At 49.6% G+C, this 22039-nt stretch overlaps 1 protein-coding gene across 1 annotated transcript in view; it reads right to left on the bottom strand.

The window, feature by feature from the left end:
• Window positions 1-17494, bottom strand: part of SH2D4A (SH2 domain containing 4A) — a gene marked incomplete at both ends in the record, with an annotated part of 57735 nt that extends 40241 nt beyond the window's left edge. Inside the window, 2 exons of the mRNA XM_079726748.1 lie at window positions 1053-1212; window positions 17314-17494. Coding sequence (XP_079582874.1) covers window positions 1053-1212; window positions 17314-17494 — 341 coding nt within the window. The remainder of the gene's footprint in view (window positions 1-1052; window positions 1213-17313) is intronic.
• Window positions 17495-22039: the final 4545 nt, after the last annotated feature.

Here is a 22039-nt window from a genome sequence, read left to right as displayed (position 1 = left end):
TCAAAATAATGGTATCACTCATCCGAGGCCTTGCAGCAGCCAGGACTGAAACCCAGGTCTGCCCGGCTCCTGGTTCAGAGGCTAAACAGCCAGAGTACACGGCTTTTGCGTCTTCAGCAGCAAAGAGTCCCTTTCTCTCCGTGTGCCCACTTACGGCTGTCAAGTCACAGGACTGCGGCACGGAAGAGAGGCCCACGTGTCTGTTCCTATTTCCCCGCTCGCACGGGGCTGCCAACACTTCGCAGAGGCCACCCTGGCGCCCAGCACAGGGGACCCATCCCCTGCCTCACTGCTCCCACCCAAGCTACCTTCCTGTCTCTGCAGTTGATTATGTCGCCTCCTCGTTCACCACCTCCTCACTGTCACAGAATAAGGTCCCAACTCCTAAACCTGGCCTTCCAGGCGCTTCAGAGCACGGCCCCCGTCACCGCTGTGCACCCCAAACAGGCAAAAGGACTCACCATCACCCAAAGCGCCATACATGCGCCATCGAGCGGTCCTGATGAACCCTCTGCCTGCATTGTCCTGCCTGACCTTCTGTAGCTGGAAAACGACTTACCTTTCAAGGTTCACCGCCGTGGATCAGGACGATGGGCCCGGGGAACCCTCTGCCCGGCCTTAGTCCCAGCGCACACCACAGCCTGTGTGTCTGCCTGTTTCTCCTCCTGGACTGCAAGCTCCTGGCCCATCCCCGAGCTCCCAGCACCCAGCACAGACAAGCAGCCTCGGGCCCGCTTCCTCCAGGGCCCCCGGAGCCTGAAACCCGAAGGGTCCCCGCGCCTCACCCCCTCCCACAGCTGCACTGTTCCAGCGCGAGGCTAGGGAAGCCCGGGGTCACGGGGGAACCACCTCCACGCCCAAGCGGGAAAGCGAAACGGCCGACACGGTGGCGCTGTGAAAATGAAGGGAAGTCTGAAGGAACGTTCCAGAAACTGGGAGTCACTGTGCGTCCTCAAGTCCCACCTGGCCCCCCACCGGGTCTGAGAGCGAGAGGCCTCGCAGCCCTGTTGTGTGGCGCCTGGCCAGTCCCTCACGGGCCTGCGGGTTCGTACCTGAGCTCCCGCACGTCCTGCCCCGCCTTCAGCCGTGCCCTCTGGGCAAGGATCTCATCACAGAGCGCGTCGTAGGGTTTATCGAGGTGGTGCTCACCCATCACCCACACCCAGACTTCCTCGTCGGCTCCCAGTTTCCAATGAACCGATTTGCCGTTGTCTGCAGGCAAAACAGAATTTGGATGAACAAGTATCTTTAGCCACGGGTTAGGATGTTTTCCATCATTAAAGTATTTGCAAGTCAGATGAGGCAAAGCCCGTCCAACCTACTCAGAATGAGCAGCATTCCCAGGGCGGCGGCAGTGGCTGCAGCACGTTTGTTTGAAAATATGATGAATGTGGTGCCCCTTTTCTAAGTGAAGGCGCAAGATGGGAAGAAAGCAGGCGTTGTCTGAATTATCTTTAGGGTAACAAAGCAGCATCAGGCACCAGAACATCTACAGCCTAAGAACCTCCCTGCAACCCGGCTGCTCCAGGGCTTGGGGTGTCCACTACATTTCTAGGTTTCATTGCTGAGCACAAGGCAAACACTTGAGAGTCAGACCGGCTTTAGTCTAAATCCTAGCCCTGCCACTTAGCTGTGTGACTTGGACAAATTATTTAATCTCCCTAAGCCTCAATTTTCTTATCTGCAAAATGGGAATGCTAACATCTACTCAGGAGGATGGCTGTGGGGAGGCGGCGACAGCCGCGCAGGCAGGTCCCCAGGTGTCGGACACACGTGACGGGCTCACAGGAGAGGCTGGCGCCACCGTCCCTCTGCGCTGTTGACAGACGGATGTGCCAGCTCAGAGACTCGGGCCAGCCCCTGAGAGATGACACGCCCGAAGTGTGAGACGCAGGGAAGCTACTTGAATAACCGAGCTCACGCCTGCTCCCAGCAGGGGTTGTGTTACATTCTCTCTAGTTCCTGCTCCTCAGATGCGGCCACACAGGTCATGTTCCCTGAAACCTGGGACGGTGGACCATTCCCAGGAGACGGGGTGGACAGTCCTAAACCTGAAGGCCCCAGAGGGGACTCACCAGGGCTATCATGGTCCACGGCTGGTCAAGATGCCTGGGCCCGAGGACCCACACTAGCCAGTGGTGTTGAGTGTGTGACATGGGCAGCTGCTGGCATGCAGGCCGGGCCGTGGCCATGTCACAGGAAGTAGAGGACGGTTTCCAGTGAAAGCAACTCTGTCCAACGCGCTGTGGACTCACGTCCTGCTGTTGCCTTAGGACATATTAAAAAAGCAGCTGCTCAAGGCCAGGCTTGCTCTTTCTTTGGGCACCTTCCACCTTCCTCAGGGCCACAGAGATGTTCTGGGGATAGTGCTCTAAAGAGGATATATGCGGGGGGGGCAGGGTCACAGTCTTCACAACAGGAGCCAAACACTCTGTGCTCACAGGTGGAGCAGGTGTGAGGGAGGGTCAGTCCCAGGTGAGCCCTGGGGGTTGGGGGCCGGGGGAGGCCCAGCCAGCTCTGGCTCTTTTGAGGAAATGCCCGCGGATTCATTAACCGTGGAAAGCTGGCAGACCTCACAGAACCCCTTTATTACCTCTCTAGGGCAGCTAAGAATATTTTCACTAGGCCCACCTCTCAACCTTCACCTAAGGAACCGTCTAACCGCCAGTTTGGGCAGCAGGAGGAAGGTGCCCGCAGAGGAGAGAGGCCAAGAGCCAGGGGACGCAGGAGGGGACCAGGGGTCCCCACAGCCCTGCTCAGGAGAGCGACCCACGCTGCCCCCCGAGCCGTGTCCCCCCGAGAGCACAGTGGGCATGGGCGGGGGACGGGCGGGGGCATGACTCTCGGCGGGGAGGGCCCTGCTCTGGGGGGACCGAAATCCCAGAGACCCTGTGAACACAGGAGGGCCTCAGAAAGGAAAGGGACGGGCAGCAAAGGAGGGGACCGAGCGCTGACGCCTCTGAAGGAGGGGAGGTGACGGTAGAGGCAGAGGCTTTGGGGCAGGAGGAGAAGGGATCAGATAGGACGTGTCAGATGTAGCGGCCCTGACAGGGCTCTCTGCTCCGAAGACACTGGGGTCCTCCAGGGGGCCCACACAGCTCCCTGAACCCAGGGAGGGGGAACCATTCCAGTAAGGTGAGGGTCGGCCTGGTGCCCTCTGCTTCGTACCAAGACAGGGGGGCTAGCAGGGCCTCTGTGTAGCTCCTCCCACAAAACCCTACTGCGTTCCTAACGCTGGCAGGATGCAGAGTTGGGTGCTGCGGAGATGTGGGGTGAAACCTCCTCCTGCAGGTCACCCAGAGCCTGGGAGAGAAAGAGTAGGGTGGGAGGTCACTGACTTAATGGACTTCACTACGTATCTGCTATGTGCCAGGTAGACACGCGTGAACACTTAGAAACAAGACAGACCAGTCCCTCCTTCTAGCTGGGGGAGGCAGGTGCTGAACTAGTTACCTAGAAAAGTCGCAGTAACTGGGGAGGGGTGTTGAAGTGCTGCGGGACGTGTGGAGGGCCGGGGACATACACTGTAACCACGAGAGATTTAATCCATCGAGGATTCGGAGGACGGAGGATGCTTCAGAAGGACAGGGAAGAAATAAGAAGTCCTTTGTGTTCAGTGTGGGGGGACGGATATGGAATCTGGACAGAGAACAGGGGTGGGTTTGGTGCTGGACACAAGGAACAGCATGACCAAGATCAGAGAAGGGAATCAACACGGGGCCATGGGGAACAAGGGTCTCCGCCAGAGCCGACAGGCTTTAGAAGCCACCTGGCCGTGGGCTGAGGATCATGCAGGGGGAGCAGCTGGCCGCCTGGCACAGGTCCCAGACACCAGGCTGAAGGGTTTAAATGTAGGCCCTGTGTTGCATAAAGCCAGAAAGTGGTACTAAAATCCCAGTGCTTCTACCAACTCTTTACGTGACCATGTATACATCACAATATTTCTCCGAGCCAGAGCTCCCTCTTTGATAAAACAGAGGTAATGAGTCTGAACTCACAGGCCTGTCACATGACGAGTGCTCAAAAAGCATTAGCTCCATGTTCTCGGTCTGAGTGACCAAGCAAGAGTCCACACCTGTAAGACACGACACCATAAAACTCCTAGAAGAGAACATAGGCAAAACCTCCTCTGACATAAATTGTACCAATGTTTTCTTAGGTCAGCCTCCCAAGGCAAAAGAAATAAAAGCAAAAAATAAATAAATGGGACCTAACCAAATGTATAAGCTTTTGCACAGTAAAGGAAACTATCAACAAAATGAAAAAACAACCTATGGAATGGGAGAAAATATTTGCAAATGATACAAACAACAAGGGGTTAATATTCAAAATATACAGACAGCTCATAGAACTCAATATCAAAAAAATAAACAACCCAACAATCAAAAAAGGAGCAGAAAACCTAAACAGATGTTTTTTCTAAAGAAAGCATACAGATGGTCAAGAGGCACATGAAGAGATGCTCAACTTTGCTAACTATTAGAGAAATGCAAATCAACCACAATGAGCTACCAACTCACACCAGTCAGAATGGCCGTCATCAAAAAGTCCACAAATAATAAGTGCTAAAGAGGGTGTGGAGAAAAAGGGAACCCTCTTACACTGTTGGTGGGAATGTAAATTGGTGCATCTACTATGGAGAACCGTATGGAGGTTCCTTAAAAAACTAAAAATAGAGCTACCATATGATCCAGCAATCCCACACCTGGGCATATATCTGGAGAAAACTCTAATTCAAAAAGCTACATGCACCCCAATGTTCATAGCAGCATGATTTAAAATAGCCAAGACATGGAAACAACCCAAGTGTCCATCAACAGATGAATGGCTTAAGAAGATGTGATACACACACACACACACGCACACACACACACGCTGGAATATTACTCAGCCATAAAAAGGAATGAAATATTGCCATTTGCAGCAACATGGATGGACCTAGAGAATATTATACTAAATGAAGTAAGTCACACAAAGAAAGACAAATACTATATAATATCGCTTATATGTGGAATCTAAAATGAATCCATAAAATGAATCCATATCAGAAACAGACTCACAGACATAGAAAACAAACTTATGGTTAAAGGGGAGAGGGATAAATTAGGAGTATGGGATTAACAGATACAAACTACGTAACAGATACATAAAATAAACAAACAAGGACCTACCATATAGCACTGTATAATTATTGTACTGTATAATTATACCTACTGTATAATTATATTCAATATCTTATAATAATCTATAACCAAATCTAATCTGCCAAAAAACCCCAAAACCAAACCCTGTGTTGTACACCTAAAACTAACGCAGTATTGTATATCACCTCGACTTCAATTATAAAGAGTCCAGGACAGTCTCTGTGCAGGTGGTGCCAGGACCAGGAAGCCCTGCAGCGCGTCTGCACGCAGGAAGGACCTGGACCAGGCGGTGTGCAGCGGGTGTACAATGATGCTGCAGGAGACAAAGGGTGGAGAGAAGAGGGGTGAGGCCGGCCAGGCCTGCGCGAGGGGAAGACGGCCTCCAACGGGGCGATGGCGTCTGGGTGGCCGAGGCAAGGAAGGACTCAAAGATGAGGCCGAAGGTTTGAGGACGTGGGATGATAAACAGTGACGTCAAGGCAATACATGTGGGGGCTTCCTTGGTGGCGCAGTGGTTGAAAGTCCGCCTGCCAATGCAGGGGACGCGGGTTCGTGCCCCGGTCCGGGAAGATCCCACATGCCGCGGAGCGGCTGGGCCCGTGAGCCATGGCCGCTGAGCCTGCGCGTCCGGAGCCTGTGCTCCGCAGCGGGAGAGGCCACAACAGTGAGAGGCCCGCGTACCGCAAAAAAAAAAAAAAAAAAAAAAAAGAAAAGAAAAAAATACGTGTGTTTGAGGAGTTAGGTAGTGAACGTTTTGGGAAACGAAGGATAAACTATTTTCAAGTTTACTAGAAACCCAGATGGCAAGGTTGAGCACATACCTGAAACATGGAATTGTAGTTTAGAGTGAGGTCGGGATGCACAGTGTGAATGTGGGGATTACTTTACAGATGCCATCGTGGACGTCGCTGGCCCGGTGAATGAAACCCAGGAGATACCCTCGGAAAAGCATGTGCTTTGTCAGGACACAGAAGAAAAGAAAGACAGGGGAAGGAGAGTCCTGATTCAAAAGGAAAAAGAGGGAGAGGGAATTCTGACTCCTAAATAACTGGAAGGAGAGTAGGGAGGATGCCTTGCCTCCAGGACAGGAGAGGTTCCGACCTCAGAGACGGTCACTTCAGACAGACGGGGCAGGCTGCACGGGGACACAAAGGACTGGGCACAAGTTACCAGGGGAGGAGCAAAGAGGGTTCGGCGGGGCTCAGCAGGCGTCACTGAGCTCCTGCCACAACCCGCTGCGCCCGCGGGCAGGACAGAGCAGCCCAGGAGCTCAGGGGAACGTGGACGCTTCCACTGGGTTGTGGGAGGGGAAGGAGTACGGACGCCCGGAACGAGGCTGGGGATGGGAACACAGGGACAGGAGAGAGCAGGGAAAGAGGGTGCTTCTGAGGAGAGAGAAAAGCTCGGCTGCTTAGAGTTGAAACCTGGCTGCATGGAACCACGTTCAGGTCCCAGTGTGCCTCCTTAAGGTAAAGGTACAAGCATACGGGGTGTTAACAGGGCAGGCACTGCAACTTGCCCTGACTTAATGCTCTCCAGGTGTCCTGGGCCTCCTGTTGACTTCAACTCAGAGGACAGTGAGAGAGGGACCTGTTACAGCGCCTCCATTGAATTATGAGCATGTTTCCCAGTCTTCGACTCATGTTTCTATGCTGCAGTGCTCTCAAGTTTGCTCTTAGGGCCTCAAGAGGCAGTGCTGTAGAATGTCACACAAAAACAGTGATGGGTCACGCATGTCCTTGGCAAGGCCATGGCCAGGTCCATTCCACTCTGACGGGGGAGGGTGACGCCGCTCATGCAGTGCGTGTTGGGCCCGCAGGGGGCAGGAGGCAGCGCCCGGAGGTGTCAGCGGGGTCGTCTCCTCCACTGAGGTCAACGCGACCCCTGGGGCTATGACTGTGCCTCAGAGGCAGCACCTGGTCTCCACTCCGACTGATCCACTTGGAGGGACGAGCACAGTAGCAGATGCGCATGAGAAGGAGAGGGATGGAGAGAGGGAGAATCGCATGCTCTACCCCCACTGAGAGAAGACCACGGACTTGGAGAACAGAAGTCAGAAGAGCAACAGAACCAGGGCCCCTAACGCATCACGCATGAACTACACCAGGGCTGATGGAAGCAGGGCTCCTACCAACCCCAGGCTGCCGTGTCCATATGCCCCTGAGCTCACAACATCCCAGGACTCTCCCACCACTCTGGCCGCTCCTCTAGGTCACCCACCTCCAACCCAGAAACCAAAGGGTGAATGAATGCCTGGCCGGCGGGGCCTCCGGGACTCGGGTGCTATGGCCATGTCCCTTCTGACTGATGCCCGTGCCAGGTCTGCCTTGAAATACTTAGAGCACCACCGAGGCTGTTACGAACCCTACTTGACCACAAGGAAGTTGAGGCTTGGGGAGGGTAACTTGCCCAAGATCACAGAGGTGGTGAAACTGGAACCAGAATTCAAAACTCGGCTGTGAGATGGTAAAACCTGTGTTTAGAGCCACCTCTGACGCATTGTCCAAACGGAAATACTTTTGAGAGAAAAAAAGGAAACCCAGCAACAGGAATGGCGGGAAATGAAGGACGCGCAAGGCTCTGCTGAGCAAGCGGGGTGTGGGGTCACTGTCATGTGCCCTCGCGGCCCCGCAGAGCTGGACGGCTGCAGCCTCATGTGCACTTAGTGAAGAACAAGGCCCAGTCCTACAGGCACTTCCTGAAGTTCACCTGGGTAATAACCCTGCAGTTACTAACACAGGCCCGTCTTTTAAAACTTCAAAAATATGTATGCTTACTATAGAGACAAAAGGACAGGAAGGAAGTTGGAGAATGTGCGTGGCACCACGGTCCAGGGAAGCAGGTGGTGGCACAGACAAGTGAGAAGGTGAGCCAGGAGGGAGGCCCGCTGAGTCCACAGCTCGTGGAGGTGAAAGGGAAGGGCAGCCAGTGAGCATCTGCATCCGGTGCTCAACGCATAAGGCATCAAGTCCGTTACACTATCCGGCCCAGAGTGAGGGGCACAGACAGGGCTGGGACCAGTGGCTCAGAACAGACCTGGAGTAGATCTGGACCTGAGTTCAAACCCTGACTCCACCGGTGACCCACACAAGTTACCTTCTCCAAGTTTGTTTCCTTATTTGTAAGAATAAGGGGGGCAACGTTCACCTCCCTGGATTCTTGCAAGGATTACATGAAACAACATAAATACAAGGCTTCTGGCTGGCACACACGAATAGACAAGCAGGCTGGTGGGGAAAACCTCCCTGGGATGGGGCAGATGGGGTGCAGTGAGGTCAGGAGTAACCAGGGGACTCCCGGGTTTCTGGCTTTGGTGACTCAGGGCCACAGATCATGGTGGAGATTGAGAGGCAGGACCAGGCCTGGGGGTGCGCAGAACCGTGGTGATGCTGATGAACTCGGTTTTGCATCAAGTGTTCAGGGCCTAAGGGTCTTCCGAGCGGAGATCCTCATTGGGTAACTGACATGGAAACCAAAGCTCAGGTGAAAGGTCTGGCTTCGAAATACGGGTGAGCGAGTCTGGCATAAAAGCAGAAGAGATGCCCCAGGGAGAGAATAGAGACCCTAACCTTAACCTAGTCTCTGAGTCTGTGAATGAGCCTCAGGGAGTCTGTGAACATTGGGAAACTCTACACGAAGCGTCCTCCGTGTGCATTTTCCTGGTCCGAGCTTTTCATAAGTTTTCCGCGGAGTCTATGGGCCCCCCAATCCCACCTCAAGGTTACCAACCACCGGGGTAGAGTGAGACTCCCCTGGGGAACACGGGTATTCAGGGTCAGGCAGAGATGAAAAAGAAGCAGTCATGGAGACAGCAAGTGACTGTGACACCAACAAGAGACTCTGAGAGGCAACGCACAGGGTCAGACGCAGCTGAGGAATGGACTGAGGTAAGAAGTGACTCTAGCAGCAGAGGTCACATGCTGGGTCAGGAATGAAGGGAGAGGAGGAAGCAGACACGGCAGGTGGCACAAAGCAAGGCTTTATCATTTCATGAAAAAGGGAAGGTTTTGCATAAAGGAACTTGCCTGAGAATCCACAAATGAAATTTCACAAGCCTGAGTCTGTTTCAGGGGCACACGTGGAGCCTCTCGGGCACCACACACGGTGCCCAGAGCCCAGCCTCCTGCGTGAGGCTTCTGCCAGCTGGAGAGAGGTCCATTGCTAGGCAGCCTCCTTTGTGTGTGTTACCAGAGAGAATCTTACAGAATAAATGCTCCACGGCAGGATGCCGATGCAAGCACGTGTTCAGACGCGAGCAGGGCACCTGAAGACAAAGCTCCAGGTAAGCTGAACGGGTGGTATGTTTGTCAACAGCATTGGCTCTGGGAGAGTCAGACTCAGGGTCACTTACTAGCTGCTGCCCTGGGCAAGTTATGAAGGTCCCTCAGCCTCACTTTCCTCACCTGTAAAAGGTGAACGGTAACTCAGCTCCAGGCTTGGCTGTGATTATTTATGAGATGATATATTTAATCACAGAGTTCAGGGTCTCACATGCTCAGCTCAGTCAGCTCAGTCAGTGCTGGCTGGTGCCATGTTTACCGTCTAGAGCAGTGCTGTCCAATGGGCACTCTGTCTGTAATTATACATTTTCTAGTAGCCCAATTAAAAAATCAAAAGAGGAGTTTGCCCAAGATGATGGAGTAGAAAGACCCTGGGCTCACCCCCTCTCACGAGCACCCCAACATCACAACTATCTGCAGAACAACCATCAATGAAAAAGACCAGAACCTTCAAGAAAAGATATCCTACAACTAACGACATAAAGAAGGAGCCACAACGAGACATGTACTCCAGGTGGGTGACCCACAGGCTGGAGAATAATTGTACTGCAGAGGTTCTCCCACAGGAGTGAGCGTGCTGAGCCCCCGTCAGCCTCCCCAGCCCAGAGTTCCTACACAAGGAAGATGACCCCCAGAGCATTTGACTTTTAAAGGCCAGCAGGGCTTAATTTCGGGAGCCCCACAGGAGTGGGGGAAAGAGAGACTTCACTCTTAAAGGGCACACACGAAATCTCACATGTACCAGGACCCAGGGCAAAAAGCAGTAATTTGATAAGAGCCTGGGGCAGACCTACGTGTTGGTCTTGGAGAGTCTCCCAGAGAGGTGGGGGTGGCTACGGATCACCCCGGGCCCGTAAATACTGGTGGCAGACCTATTTGGGAACACTCTATTGCGAGAACATTGCTGTTGGCGGCTGCCATCTTGGCTCATGAGCACCAAGATCTGGTCCCACCCAACAGCCTGTAGGCAGCACTGCTGGGATGCCTCAGGCCAAACAACCAACTGGATGGGGGCATAGCCGCACCCATAAGCAGGCTGCCTAAAGACTTCCTGAGCCCACAGCCGACTCTAGACACACCTCTAGACTTGGCCCTGCCCACCAGCGGGCCAAGACCTAACTCCACACACCAGTGGGCAGGCACTGACCCTTTGCTCCAGGAAGCAGGCACTAGTCTCTAGACCAGACTCACTGGCCAGGAGGCAGACACCAGAAGCAACAAAACTATGATCCCACAGCCTGCAGATCCAGCCCACCCACAGCTCGCCAGACCCTACTGTGGGACCAGCTGGGACCTGGCCCTGCCCACTAGCAGGCCAGCACAAGCTTCAGGACACCCCGGACCCCAGACCCAACTGTGCCAGCAACTGGCTCCCCCACCACCAGTGATTTGAAATGAATTCTGGGATCCCTGGGCCCTGAAGCCAGACTCCAGGAGCTGGCTCTGCCTGCCAGCAATCCAGCACTAGCGCCAGGACCTACGTTCACCTGTCAGTGGGTGCGCAACATCCCTGGAGTCTTCGGTACCCTGCAACATCCCTGGAGTCTTCGGTACCCTGATTCCACGCACCAGTGAGCCAGCACTAGCCCCAGGGCCCCCTAGGATTCCTCAACCAGTCCAGTCACCTCATGACCTGATCCATCTACACAGCAGCCAGCAGCATCCACACAAGGCAGGGCCTGAGAACCAACCAGGCTGGGGACCAACCAAGCCTCCCAGATGGCCCACATACTCAGCCCTTATGAGAGAAGGGCCGACACAGTCCTCTTAGGGGGCACCCCTAGAGCCTATACCTTGAGTGACAAGGTGGGAGTGCACTGTTGGGACACATAGGACATCTCCTACAGAAGGCCACTTTTCCAAGGCCAAGAAACATAACTAACCTACCACATACATAAAAATACAAATAACAACTTAGACAAAATGAGGCAGCAGAGGAACACGTTCCAGATGAAGGAACAAGATAAAACCTCAGAAGAAGAACTAAGTGAAATGGAGATCGGCAATCTACCTAAGAAAGAGTTCAGGGTAGTGCTTGTAAAGACAAAGATCTCTGGAGGAGACTGGATGCACAGAGCAAGAAGTTCGAATTTTTTAATAAAAGAGTTAGAAAATATAAAGAACAACCAAACAGAGAAGAATACAATAACTGAAATGAAAAATACACTACAAGGAATCAATAGTAGACTAAATGATACAGAAGAATGGATCAGTGAGCTGGAAGACAGAGTAGCAGAAATCACTGCTGCTGAACCAGAAAAAAGAAAAAAGAATGAAAAGAAATTAGGATAGTTTAAGAGACCTCTAGGACAACATCAAATGCACTAATATTCTCATTATAGGGGTCCAGAAGGAGAAGACAGAGGGAAAGAGCCTGGGAAAATATTTGAAGACATAATAAGTGAAAACTTCCCTAACCTGGGAAAGGAAATAGTCACCCAAGTCCAGGAAGCACAGAGAGTCCCATACAGGATGAACCCAAAGAGGAACATACCAAGACACACTGTAATTAAAATGACAAAAATTAAAGATAGAGAATATTAAAAGCAGCAAGGGAAAAGCAACAAATAACATACAAGGGAAGTCCCATAAGGCTATCAGCTGATTTTTCTGCAGGTCAGAAGGGAGTGGCACGATATATTTAAAGTGATGAAAGGGAAAAACCTACAACCAAGAATACTCTACCCAGAAAAGGTCTCATTCAGATTCAATGGAGATATCAAAAGCTTTACAGACAAGCAAGAGCTAAAAGAATTCAGCACCACAAAAGCAGTTTTACAACAAATGTTAAAGGGACTCCTCTAGGTGAAAAAGGCCATAACTAGAAACAAGAAAATTACAAAATGAAAAAGGCAAACATACAGTAAAGGTAGGAGATCATCCACACACAAAGCTAGCAAGGAGGTTAAAAGACAAAAGTAGTAAAATCATCTATATCCACAATAACCAGTTAAGCGGTACACAAAACAATTAGATGTAAAATATGATATCAAAAATAGTAATTGTGAGGGAGGAAAGTACACAAGCAGGGTTTTTTAAATGCATTTGAAATTAGGAGATCAGCAACTTAAAACAATCACCTATATATATATAGGCTGCTATACAAAAGCCTCCTGGTAACAGCAAACCGAAAACCTATAATAGATATACACACAAAAAAGAAAAAAGAATCCAAACATAACACAAAGACAGTCATCAAATCATGAGAAGAGAACAAAAGAGGAAAGGGTGTGGGGGAAGACCTAAAAAAAAGAATCCAAAACATTAACAAAATGGCAGGAAGAACACACATATTGATAATTACCTTAACTGTAAGTGATGGACTAAATGCTCCAACCAAAAGACGTAGGCTGGCTGAATGGATGGAGAAACAAGACCCGTATATATGCTGCCTACAAGAGACTCACTTCAGACCTAGAGACACATACAGACTGAAAGTGAGGGGATGGAAAAAGGTATTCCATGCCAATGGGAAACAAAACAAAAGCCAGAGTAGCAATATTTATATCAGATAAAATAGACTTTAAAATAAAGACTGTTGGGCTTCCCTGGTGGCGCAGTGGTTGAGAGTCCTCCTGCTGATGCAGGGGACATGGGTTCGTGCCCCGGTCCGGGAAGATCCCACATACCGCAGAGCGGCTGGGCCCGTGAGCCATGGCCGCTGGGCCTGCGCGTCCGGAGCCTGTGCTCCGCAACGGGAGAGGCCACAACAGTGAGAGGCCCGCGTACCGCAAAAAAAAATAATAAATAAATAAATAAAATAAAATAAAATAAAAAAGACTGTTATAAGAGACAAAGAAGGACACTACATAATGAGCAAGGGATCAATCCAGGAAGAAAATATAACAATTCTAACATTGTTACAGTTGTATATGCACCCAATGTATGAGCATCTCAAAATATAAGGCAAATATTAACAGACAAAGGAGAAATTGACAGTAATGCAATAATAGTACAGGACTCTAACACACCACTTACAGCAATGGACAGATCAGCCAGACAGAAAATCAATAAGGAAACACGGGCCTTAAATGACACATTAGATCAAATAGGCTTAATGAACATATAGAGGGCTTTCCATCCAAAAGCAGCAGAATACACATTCTTTGCAAGTGCTAATGGAATGGTTTGCAGGATAAAGGACAGATCTTGTGCTAAGCCACAAAACAAGACTCGGTAAATTTAAGAAAACCGAAAACATATCAAGCATCTTTTCCAACCACAATGCTAAGAGACTAGTTCTATCATTTTTTCACAACAGAAGTTCATTACTCCCTTAAATTTAACACTTGGAACAATACGTTTTGTACCACAGTGGTTCCTCTTTGACTACAGAAAAGGAAAAGGTCTGAGAGTCTTTCTCCACTTCCCCTATAAAGACAGGTCTCCTCTGTGTCTCATCTTGCTCGGTCTTTGGTGATCAAGCCACAGAGAGTCACGGCCGTGTTGTCATGGCTGGGGCTCCCCAGGCTGAACAAGGCCCCAGCTGCTGCTTGTCGAGCCCTCAGCATGTGTTCCTCCTCGACGGTCTGGCTGACTTAAGTGCTACTTTTCCTTAGTGGTTCATAGCTGGGCTGTGGCTTTGAGCTTGTCCTTTTCTTGGCTCATAAATATATCTATGTCCACACCATTCCTTTACCATTCTAGCTCACCACTTAGCAGTTCTTTCACTGTCATCCAGTCATTTTTTTCTCTATATTGCCTACTGTGGTGAGTTTTCAAAAAGCATCACTAGACTTTTAGTGATACTAGCATATTGTGTATCGCAGGAACCTGTCCACCTTACAGTAATCCTCAGGCTAAAGTAGGAGAGGCTAAAAAACAATCAGAAGTATGGATTTAACTCAGTAATAGATCAGCAAATCATTTCGAAATGTAGCGTGAACATATGATTGTTAGAGAGGGACGGAATGCTGGACCTCGTCTGCCTGCTGGGGCGTAACGAGAGGGCGGAAGCTGCAGGGTCCAGTCTGGTAGCCGCTGGCCAAGATCACTACTGAGCACACGAAATGAGGCTGCTCTGGGCTTAGGTGTGCTAGACAGGTAAATGACCAGAGACTTGGCGGGAGGAAAATTAATGCAAAATACCACATTAATATTTTTATATTCATTATATATTGATATGATCATATTTGGGGTATCTTGGGTAAAATAAAATATATTAAAATTAATTTCACCATTTTCTTTTGATTCTTTTCTGATTTTAATTTACTTTTTAAAATTTTTATACAATTGTAAAGGTTACACTCCATCTACAGTTATTACAGAATATTGGCTCTATTCCCCGTGTTGAACACTACACCCTTGTAGCCTGTCTTACCCCCAGTAGTTTGTACCTCCCACTCCCCCTCCCCTACGTTGCCTCTCCCCCCACCGGTAACCACTAGTTCGTTCTCTACGTCTGTGAATCTGCTTCTTCTGTTACATTCACTAGTTGGTTGTATTGTTTAGATGAGTTAAGTGATCATTAAAAAAGTATGTTGATACACACCTATTCCACCGTGTAAATCAACATACCTTTTCCATGATCACTTAACTTATAAAGTAACATAGGTTTTTGAAGAAGGAGATTCAAACCCTGCAAAGGAAGAACTTAAGCGAAGAAACGGAAATTATTGTCTGAAGTCAGCACGAGGAGAACAATTCAGCAAACATGAGAAGCCCAAAGTGTTTCAAAGAGCCCGGGCCGACGATTCCAGGGGCAAGACCCCTTCTGCTGTCACCAGGCTTCAGAGTCACCCACCACCATAATCTGATGTGTTATGTTCACAACCAGCATGGTGCCCAGCGGCCTGGTTATACCTGGTAAACTCTGACTGAAGGATGCAAGGAGATGAAGGAGCCAGTTCAGAAAGATCAAAGCTCATGCTTCAGTTTGGACGCGTTACCTCTAGAAGGAAAAACACGTATCTATTTGGAGAGTGTAGGGTACTGTGAAACCCAGCAGATCTGGGCACTAACTGGTGGTGTGACCTTGCATTTATTACTGAACTTCTCTGATTCTAAGTTTCTCCATCTGTAAAATAGGACAATTGATACCTATTTTGCAGAAATATTGTGAAGATGACATATAATGTATGTAAAAGTGCTTTGCGTGGTGTCTGACAAAACAGGTGTTTAATAAATAGCTGCCATTGATGATAGCAATAATAAATGAGATACTCATATTTACTTCCGTATCAATATAAAGGCTTAAGTCTAAAGGATGCCGCGTGCTGCAACTAAAGATCCCGCGTGTCACAACGAAGATTCCACACGCAGCAACGAAGATCCTGCATGCAGCAACTAAGACCCGGCGCAGCCAAATAAATAAATATTTAAAAGAAAAATAAAGGCTTAATTGGAAAAAGGTTTTAATGAAAGGCAGTACAAGGTAAAGGTCACTAAACTGATTTCCTTTTTGAGTCTGTGTATACAAGTTAGATTCATGTTCTCAATCTTTGAAACCCTGAATGGTTTTATCAAATTTAATTTTTCCTGGCTTAATGAAAAATGAAGAGAGATTGATCTTGAATACCTCTCTGTAAGTGACCTTGAAAACTGTGTTGTTTTTCCAAATGATAACATTTTATTACAGAAAAAGCATCCCAAATATAGGATTTCATAAACACTGATAAGTGAACAAGTACAACTTTAAAAGTAAATACAGGGCTTCCCTGGTGGCGCAGCGGTTGAGAGTCCGCCTGCCGATGCAGAGGACACGGGTTCGTGTCCCGGTCTGGGAAGGTCCCACATGCCGCGGAGCGGCTGGGCCCGTGAGCCATGGCCGCTAGGCCTGCGCGTCCAGAGCCTGTGCTCCACAACAGGAGAGGCCACAGCAGTGAGAGGCCCGCGTACCGCAAAAAAAAAACAACAAAAAAAGTAAATACAAAGTAAAGAGGCAAAACCTACAAGCATTTTGCCTTTAAGAGAAAATGTAATGCTCTCCTACAGAGGTGATCCCACCCAGAGCACAAATGTGGCTCCATCTCCTGTAAAGACATCAGGTTTGCTTTCTGAACTATGCCCAGTTTAACAATTTCAAAATGATAGCAAGAGGTGGCACGGAATAAATCACTAAGACCAATTAACTTTCTATTGACTACTACTCAATAAAGGCTCCCCATCACACTGTGACAATTTAAAGCCGAAAACTGTGCTTTTTTTAAAACAAAATAGGTATTCATCCATAACAGAATGTGTGTGTGTGTGGGGGGTGTTAATGTGTGCTTTTCCACATCTGTGTGTGTATATGCTTTAAGCCTGATGTACAAGGAATTCCTCCTCACCCATGGTCCCAAAAGGCCTTCTCAAGTTACCAGGGATTCCTTGAGTCAGGAAGACGTAGTACGTCTGAAAAATAATCTCACACTAAAAAATTAGTATTATGACTTTTTTCCTGTTAGTAGTATTTGCATTTTAAGCGTGAATTTCCCTAAAAAAGAAAACTCAAAGAAATCTCTCTTAGAATCTAGGAAATGCAAACAGCATTGCTACAAAGATTTTGACACAAAGACTTTGTATGCTGGTAGCAGAATATTAGCTGTCTGTGACAATAAGGGGATAGAACTCTTCCTCAATTCCCCTCAAGTCCAGCTCCACGGGTGACTTTTTACTGCAGCTTAAGATCAGTCTGGTTTCGAGTAAGAGATCTGCTTTTGGCCTCACAACTCCAGGGTAATTGCCATGTGTGTGCATGTGTGTGTGTGTGTGTGTGTGTGTGTGTGTGTACATGCACGAGCATGGAGACTTCAAGTCAATAAACTGCACCATTAAAATCTCAGTAACACTGAGGGTCCAACTGCCAAATTGGACCTCGCACCTGGCTTGCTTCTGACTGGTGTGAAACGTGGGAACGAGCGGGGAGGCATCCCATGTGCAGGCTCCCAGGCAAGGCGGGCTCCGCTTACCTTTCTTTGGTCTGGGTTTCACTGGCAAGGACTCCTGTTTTTCCATTGCTGCTTCTCTTTCTTTCCATCGGCGGACCTGCTCCTCCCTCATCTTGAAGAACAGGATCTGTTTCTGTTCTTCGCTGAGCTCTGCCAGCAGATCAGGATCTATGTACATCTCTGACAGTATCTGTTTCAGCATCTTTGCAAGGCTGGAGTCTTTTACACCTGTGGCAAAAGTTCTTGAAAATGGCTTCCAGGGCTGCCTTCACCTGGGCTGGCCCTGGGAGGCACCCGCAGACCTTCCCCAAGACTCGAGGGGCTGGGACAGTAATTCAACAAACTGGCTCTGGGTTCCCGGCACCAAGCATCCTGTCCAAAACGCCACTCGTGAACCTGCAAAGAGCAACAGCCAAAATGCAGGGCGTGTTAAAAAGTGTTAAAATGTGCAGACATGGGGCCAGGACAGGCTTAGGAATAAAGCTTGGAGGAAATACAGTATCGCTTTTCATTTCACAAGAAAGCTGAAGCAAGCTTTGTTAAGAGTTTGTGTAACCTGTATCCTGTAATTTCCAAAGATACTTTATCAAAAAACAAAACAAAACAAAACAAACCCTAACTTTATACAGGTCAATCTCAGGGAAACAAAAAAATTAACAGAGGTTTGGCCTTCTCCCAACTAAGCAAACATACTATTACCTCAGAGCCCAACAAACCACTACGTCCATGGCTAAGAACAGAGTTAAAGAGACAAAGGCACAGGGAAAAATTAAAAGAAGTTATTTCAAAAGGAAATACCGTTTTTGAGATTTCTCAGAATTACCCACCCAAACCCAAACCAAACCTAAGCCATGCTCAAGGAAGGAAAAAGAAGAAATAAAAATTAGACCACAGTGCCATTTTCCCATTTCTCCTTAAAAGTAGCACTAAATAAACACAATTATGTACTTTCATCTTCATGTGCGGGTTCAGAAGAGAACATTCATGTACATTTTGGAAGGTCACCAGGTTTTAGGTGTACCTCTTCCAGATAACCTAATTTAATAGGATCTAAATTTACAGACCAGATAAACTGGGGGAGTGGAGGTGACCAGGCTCATCACAAAGGGTCCTGGCTCTGTAAGAGTTTCTCAGAGGAAGGAACCTTGGACCTAAGCACACAGGTTGTTTCATGGGGGTGCCTACCCCACTGCGGTTTCATTCTACTTCACACGTTTCTATTTGGTCTATTTAAAAAAATATACCAAACCTTCATATTTTTGTAATCAGAAGGAAATAATGTATAGATTTCCATTCTGAAAAAAAAAAAAGACGTTTATTTGGTTCCAGTGTAATAGGATACACAAGAAAAGCTTACTTATTTTGACTTTCCAGGATCACCTATGGTCTAAGAAACTGATGAATCCTTTTGTGCTCACAATGCCTCAATGATCCCACCACCTAGCCACGCCCTCTCAAATATCTTTTTCTCCAAACTAAGTTCAAATGCTCTTAAACCTCAGACTAGTCACTTAGCCACACCACGGCTCTCCCAGTTCCATCACCTGGTCCTTCTCCAGCCAGACTGTGATGCTCCTCTCACCCCTGGGAGGCCCCTGCAGCTTCACCTTTTCATACTCCTCCTCATGCATCTGTTTCTCCATTTACACCAGTCTTCCGAGACAAGCATGAGCAACAGCCCAAGAGCCAGGGTACCCAGAGTGGTTTGCATACACAACACATAGTTCGATTCACTAACGAGTCATTGTGTAGCAGGGACCTTTATTGAGGCTACCACGACTCCCGCTAACTGCATCCTACAATCTGCGGCATTCAACTACCAAAACTCAAATGGAACACAACGTTAAGAGAAAATTTAAATTAAAGGCACCGTCTGACTTTAACTCAGTCAGCCATGCCCGCCCCAGGCTCCCTGGCTAGCTTTGTATTTTGCTTTGAGGTGATCTTCAAAGGCTGTAACGGCCACAGTACTGAAGTTCTGCGATGCTTTCTTGACTCTTGGGTCTCACAGCTTCTCCAGGGGTGGGCCAACTAAATCCACACTAAAGGGAGGTTTCCTGAGGCTGAGCTCTTATCTGTATGTGTCAGAACCGCAGGAAGAATGCAGGTCCTCAGCTCACTGGACTCCGGTGCTCCGAGACCAAGTGGTAAGAAACCAAAGTGAATGAGTCCTTGACATTCCGGTAAATGTCCTTATGCTGGCACATTCCTTGAGCAGGGGTTGACTTTCACAGAAATTAAACATGGGGAGGGGAACAGCCCAGTGAAGCTGGAGGCTTCCACTCTGTTTCCCAGTTTGAATCGGGTGACTCCCAGCAACAGGGACAGTGTGGGTTGAGCCTAAAAACTAAAACCCTGAAAGGGCCAAATTCCCCCCACCACTTCCCCACCCAGAGCGCTCCTGGTCACAAGTGCTGACACCTGCCGCGCAGCCACTACCTTGAGCGCTTGACATGCAGTAACTAATGAATCTTCGCCATAATCTTGGAGTTCAGTCCCTCACTATCCCCATTTTATAGAAGATGGAAAGGGGTACGCCGGGTGGTCTGGCTCCAAGTCAATGCAGCAGAGTCTGTGAGCCCAGAATCAGAGCATCATCGGGATGCGGTACAACTGGAGAAGTTTTAGAATGAAAACCAGCAAGTTCTCGCGAGAGCGGAAACGCTGAACCGAAAGCGCATGAGGCAGGGTCCCTCTCGGGGACAGAAGCCTCACCCCCGCAACTGCAGGTGAGCTCAGGGGAGGCCAGGTATTGAAAAGCCCCCACGCCAGGAAGGACAGCGGGAAATGACCGCCATGCCGGCCCAGGCGTGGATGATGCTGCCCACGGCATTCACCGGGCACTCAGTCTCCTTGGTTCCCCCTCCACTGTCCCTGGCAGCAGCACGGGTGGACCGAGGGGTGCAGGGCTGTTCTGCACCTCGGGGATGACACGTTCAAGCTCTCACAGCTTCCATTTTGTGCTGTTTCGCCTTTTGTAGCAAACATGGGTTTTTTTGGCATTAAAGATAACTAGTGGACCTTAAGGGAAAGACACTGGCTTCCCTCTGTCCTCAGAGAAAACTTGGGGACCCAGCTGACAACACTCTTGTGGGGCGAGGCTGCTGAATAATATGCACTGCCTGCCACGCTGAGGCTGTGGACTCCCAGTGGTGTGAACGAACGCCTTCCTCAAATACAGCTCAGGCCGCTTACGGGACGGCCAGCTCTGCCTTGCGGGCTGTGTGTCTCTGGGCTGTCACTTCACTTCCCTGTAGTGAGTTTCCTCACCGCGAAATGAGCCTGAATTGTGACTCTTTGTCATCTGAGGTCTAGGCCCTATAATCTAGCGGGGAGTTACGGAGACAAGTGGAGCCGGGGTAGAGGAAGCAGAAACGAGGAAATTAACTGACCAGGGTTTCCCCACTTTACCCCGGACAATCAGTGCTGCTATTGATTCAAACAGGCATGACTTTCCGTGTCTAACACACTGAGGGCAGCAGCCTTCCACTTACGCAAGATCCAGGAAAGCTCGGCTCACTCGGTTTTCTTCTCGTACAACACTTTTCTTAAAAGACAGAGATGACAAGCAACAAGTCCACATCTGCTACTTTTTCCAAAAATAAATTTCTAAGGAGTCACAGTTGTCTTTCAGGATGCCCAGAGATGTGGCCTAGCTCTCACAGTTTCCAGAGCCACTGTCCTATTTTTTTTAATTGTATTTTTAACGACTCTGAGACCTTACCCAAAATGCCAGAGATACAGCCAAATCAATAATAAAAATAGTGTGATAATAAAAATCAATAAAAAACGGTATCACTTCAATGGTAAGAATATAGTTTGAATCCTAATTCTTTTAAAACAGCCAGCTCTGTTTTCAGACTTTCAGTTATCTTACTCAACTTTATGTTATTAATCTATCTGCACAAGGGCTATCTTTGAGGATAAAATCAATTGCCAAGAGTAACAGAAATTTGGTAAATTTTGTAAATATCCACCGCTCTTCAGAAATTTGAAATCACTGTACCCGGATTTACCCAGCGACTCCACTCATGCCAGATCTACGCCCGCATGCGCCTTCCACTTACTTCTTCACTCAAAAAAAAAAACAAAAACAAAAACAAAAAACTGTATCCAAGTCGTTGTTTCTATTAAGCAGGAAGTCAAACAAAGCCCTTTAGGAGGCGAGCAGGGACTAAGTTTAGAAAGAGGGGAGCTCGTCTGCCTCCTTCCTGTGACTCCTGCGGGGGAAAGACGACTCTGAGCGAACCTGCACAGTGACTCGCCGCCACCCCTCACGACACCCCGGGGGCGCCCGGCGAGCCCGAGGGCGGGGGAAGGTCACCGCCGGGCCGCCTGCGGTGCGTCCCCGTCTTCCGGGGACGGCGCGCCCACCCAGGGCCCCGCGCCTTCCCCCCGCGCCCCCGGCGCCCTCGAAGGAGGAAAGCGCCTCCGCCGCCCGGCCCGCGCGCGCCCGGCAGGCCGTCCTCCCCCGCCCGCGACCCCCACGCGACCCCACCCCGCCGCTCGCGCGCTCCCTCCCGGGCAGCCCCGCGCGCGCCCCTCGGGGACCCGGCCCGGAGCCGGAGCTGCCCGCGCGCCCCGCGACCCCGCGCGCCCCTCACCACGACCACCGGCCCGGCCCTCAGCGCCGCGGCTCTCCCGCCGTTGCTGCGACACCGGACACCCGACACCGGACACCGCTCCGCCCGCACCTGAGCCCGCCGGGCGGAGGAGCGTGGGGCCGGCCGGCGGGACCCTGACCCGC

The sequence above is a fragment of the Hyperoodon ampullatus genome, assembly GCF_949752795.1.
Source record: "Hyperoodon ampullatus genome assembly, chromosome: 20".
Taxonomy (NCBI): domain Eukaryota; kingdom Metazoa; phylum Chordata; class Mammalia; order Artiodactyla; family Ziphiidae; genus Hyperoodon; species Hyperoodon ampullatus.
Note: the sequence above shows the minus strand (reverse complement) of the source record. Positions and strands in the feature narration are given on the sequence as shown.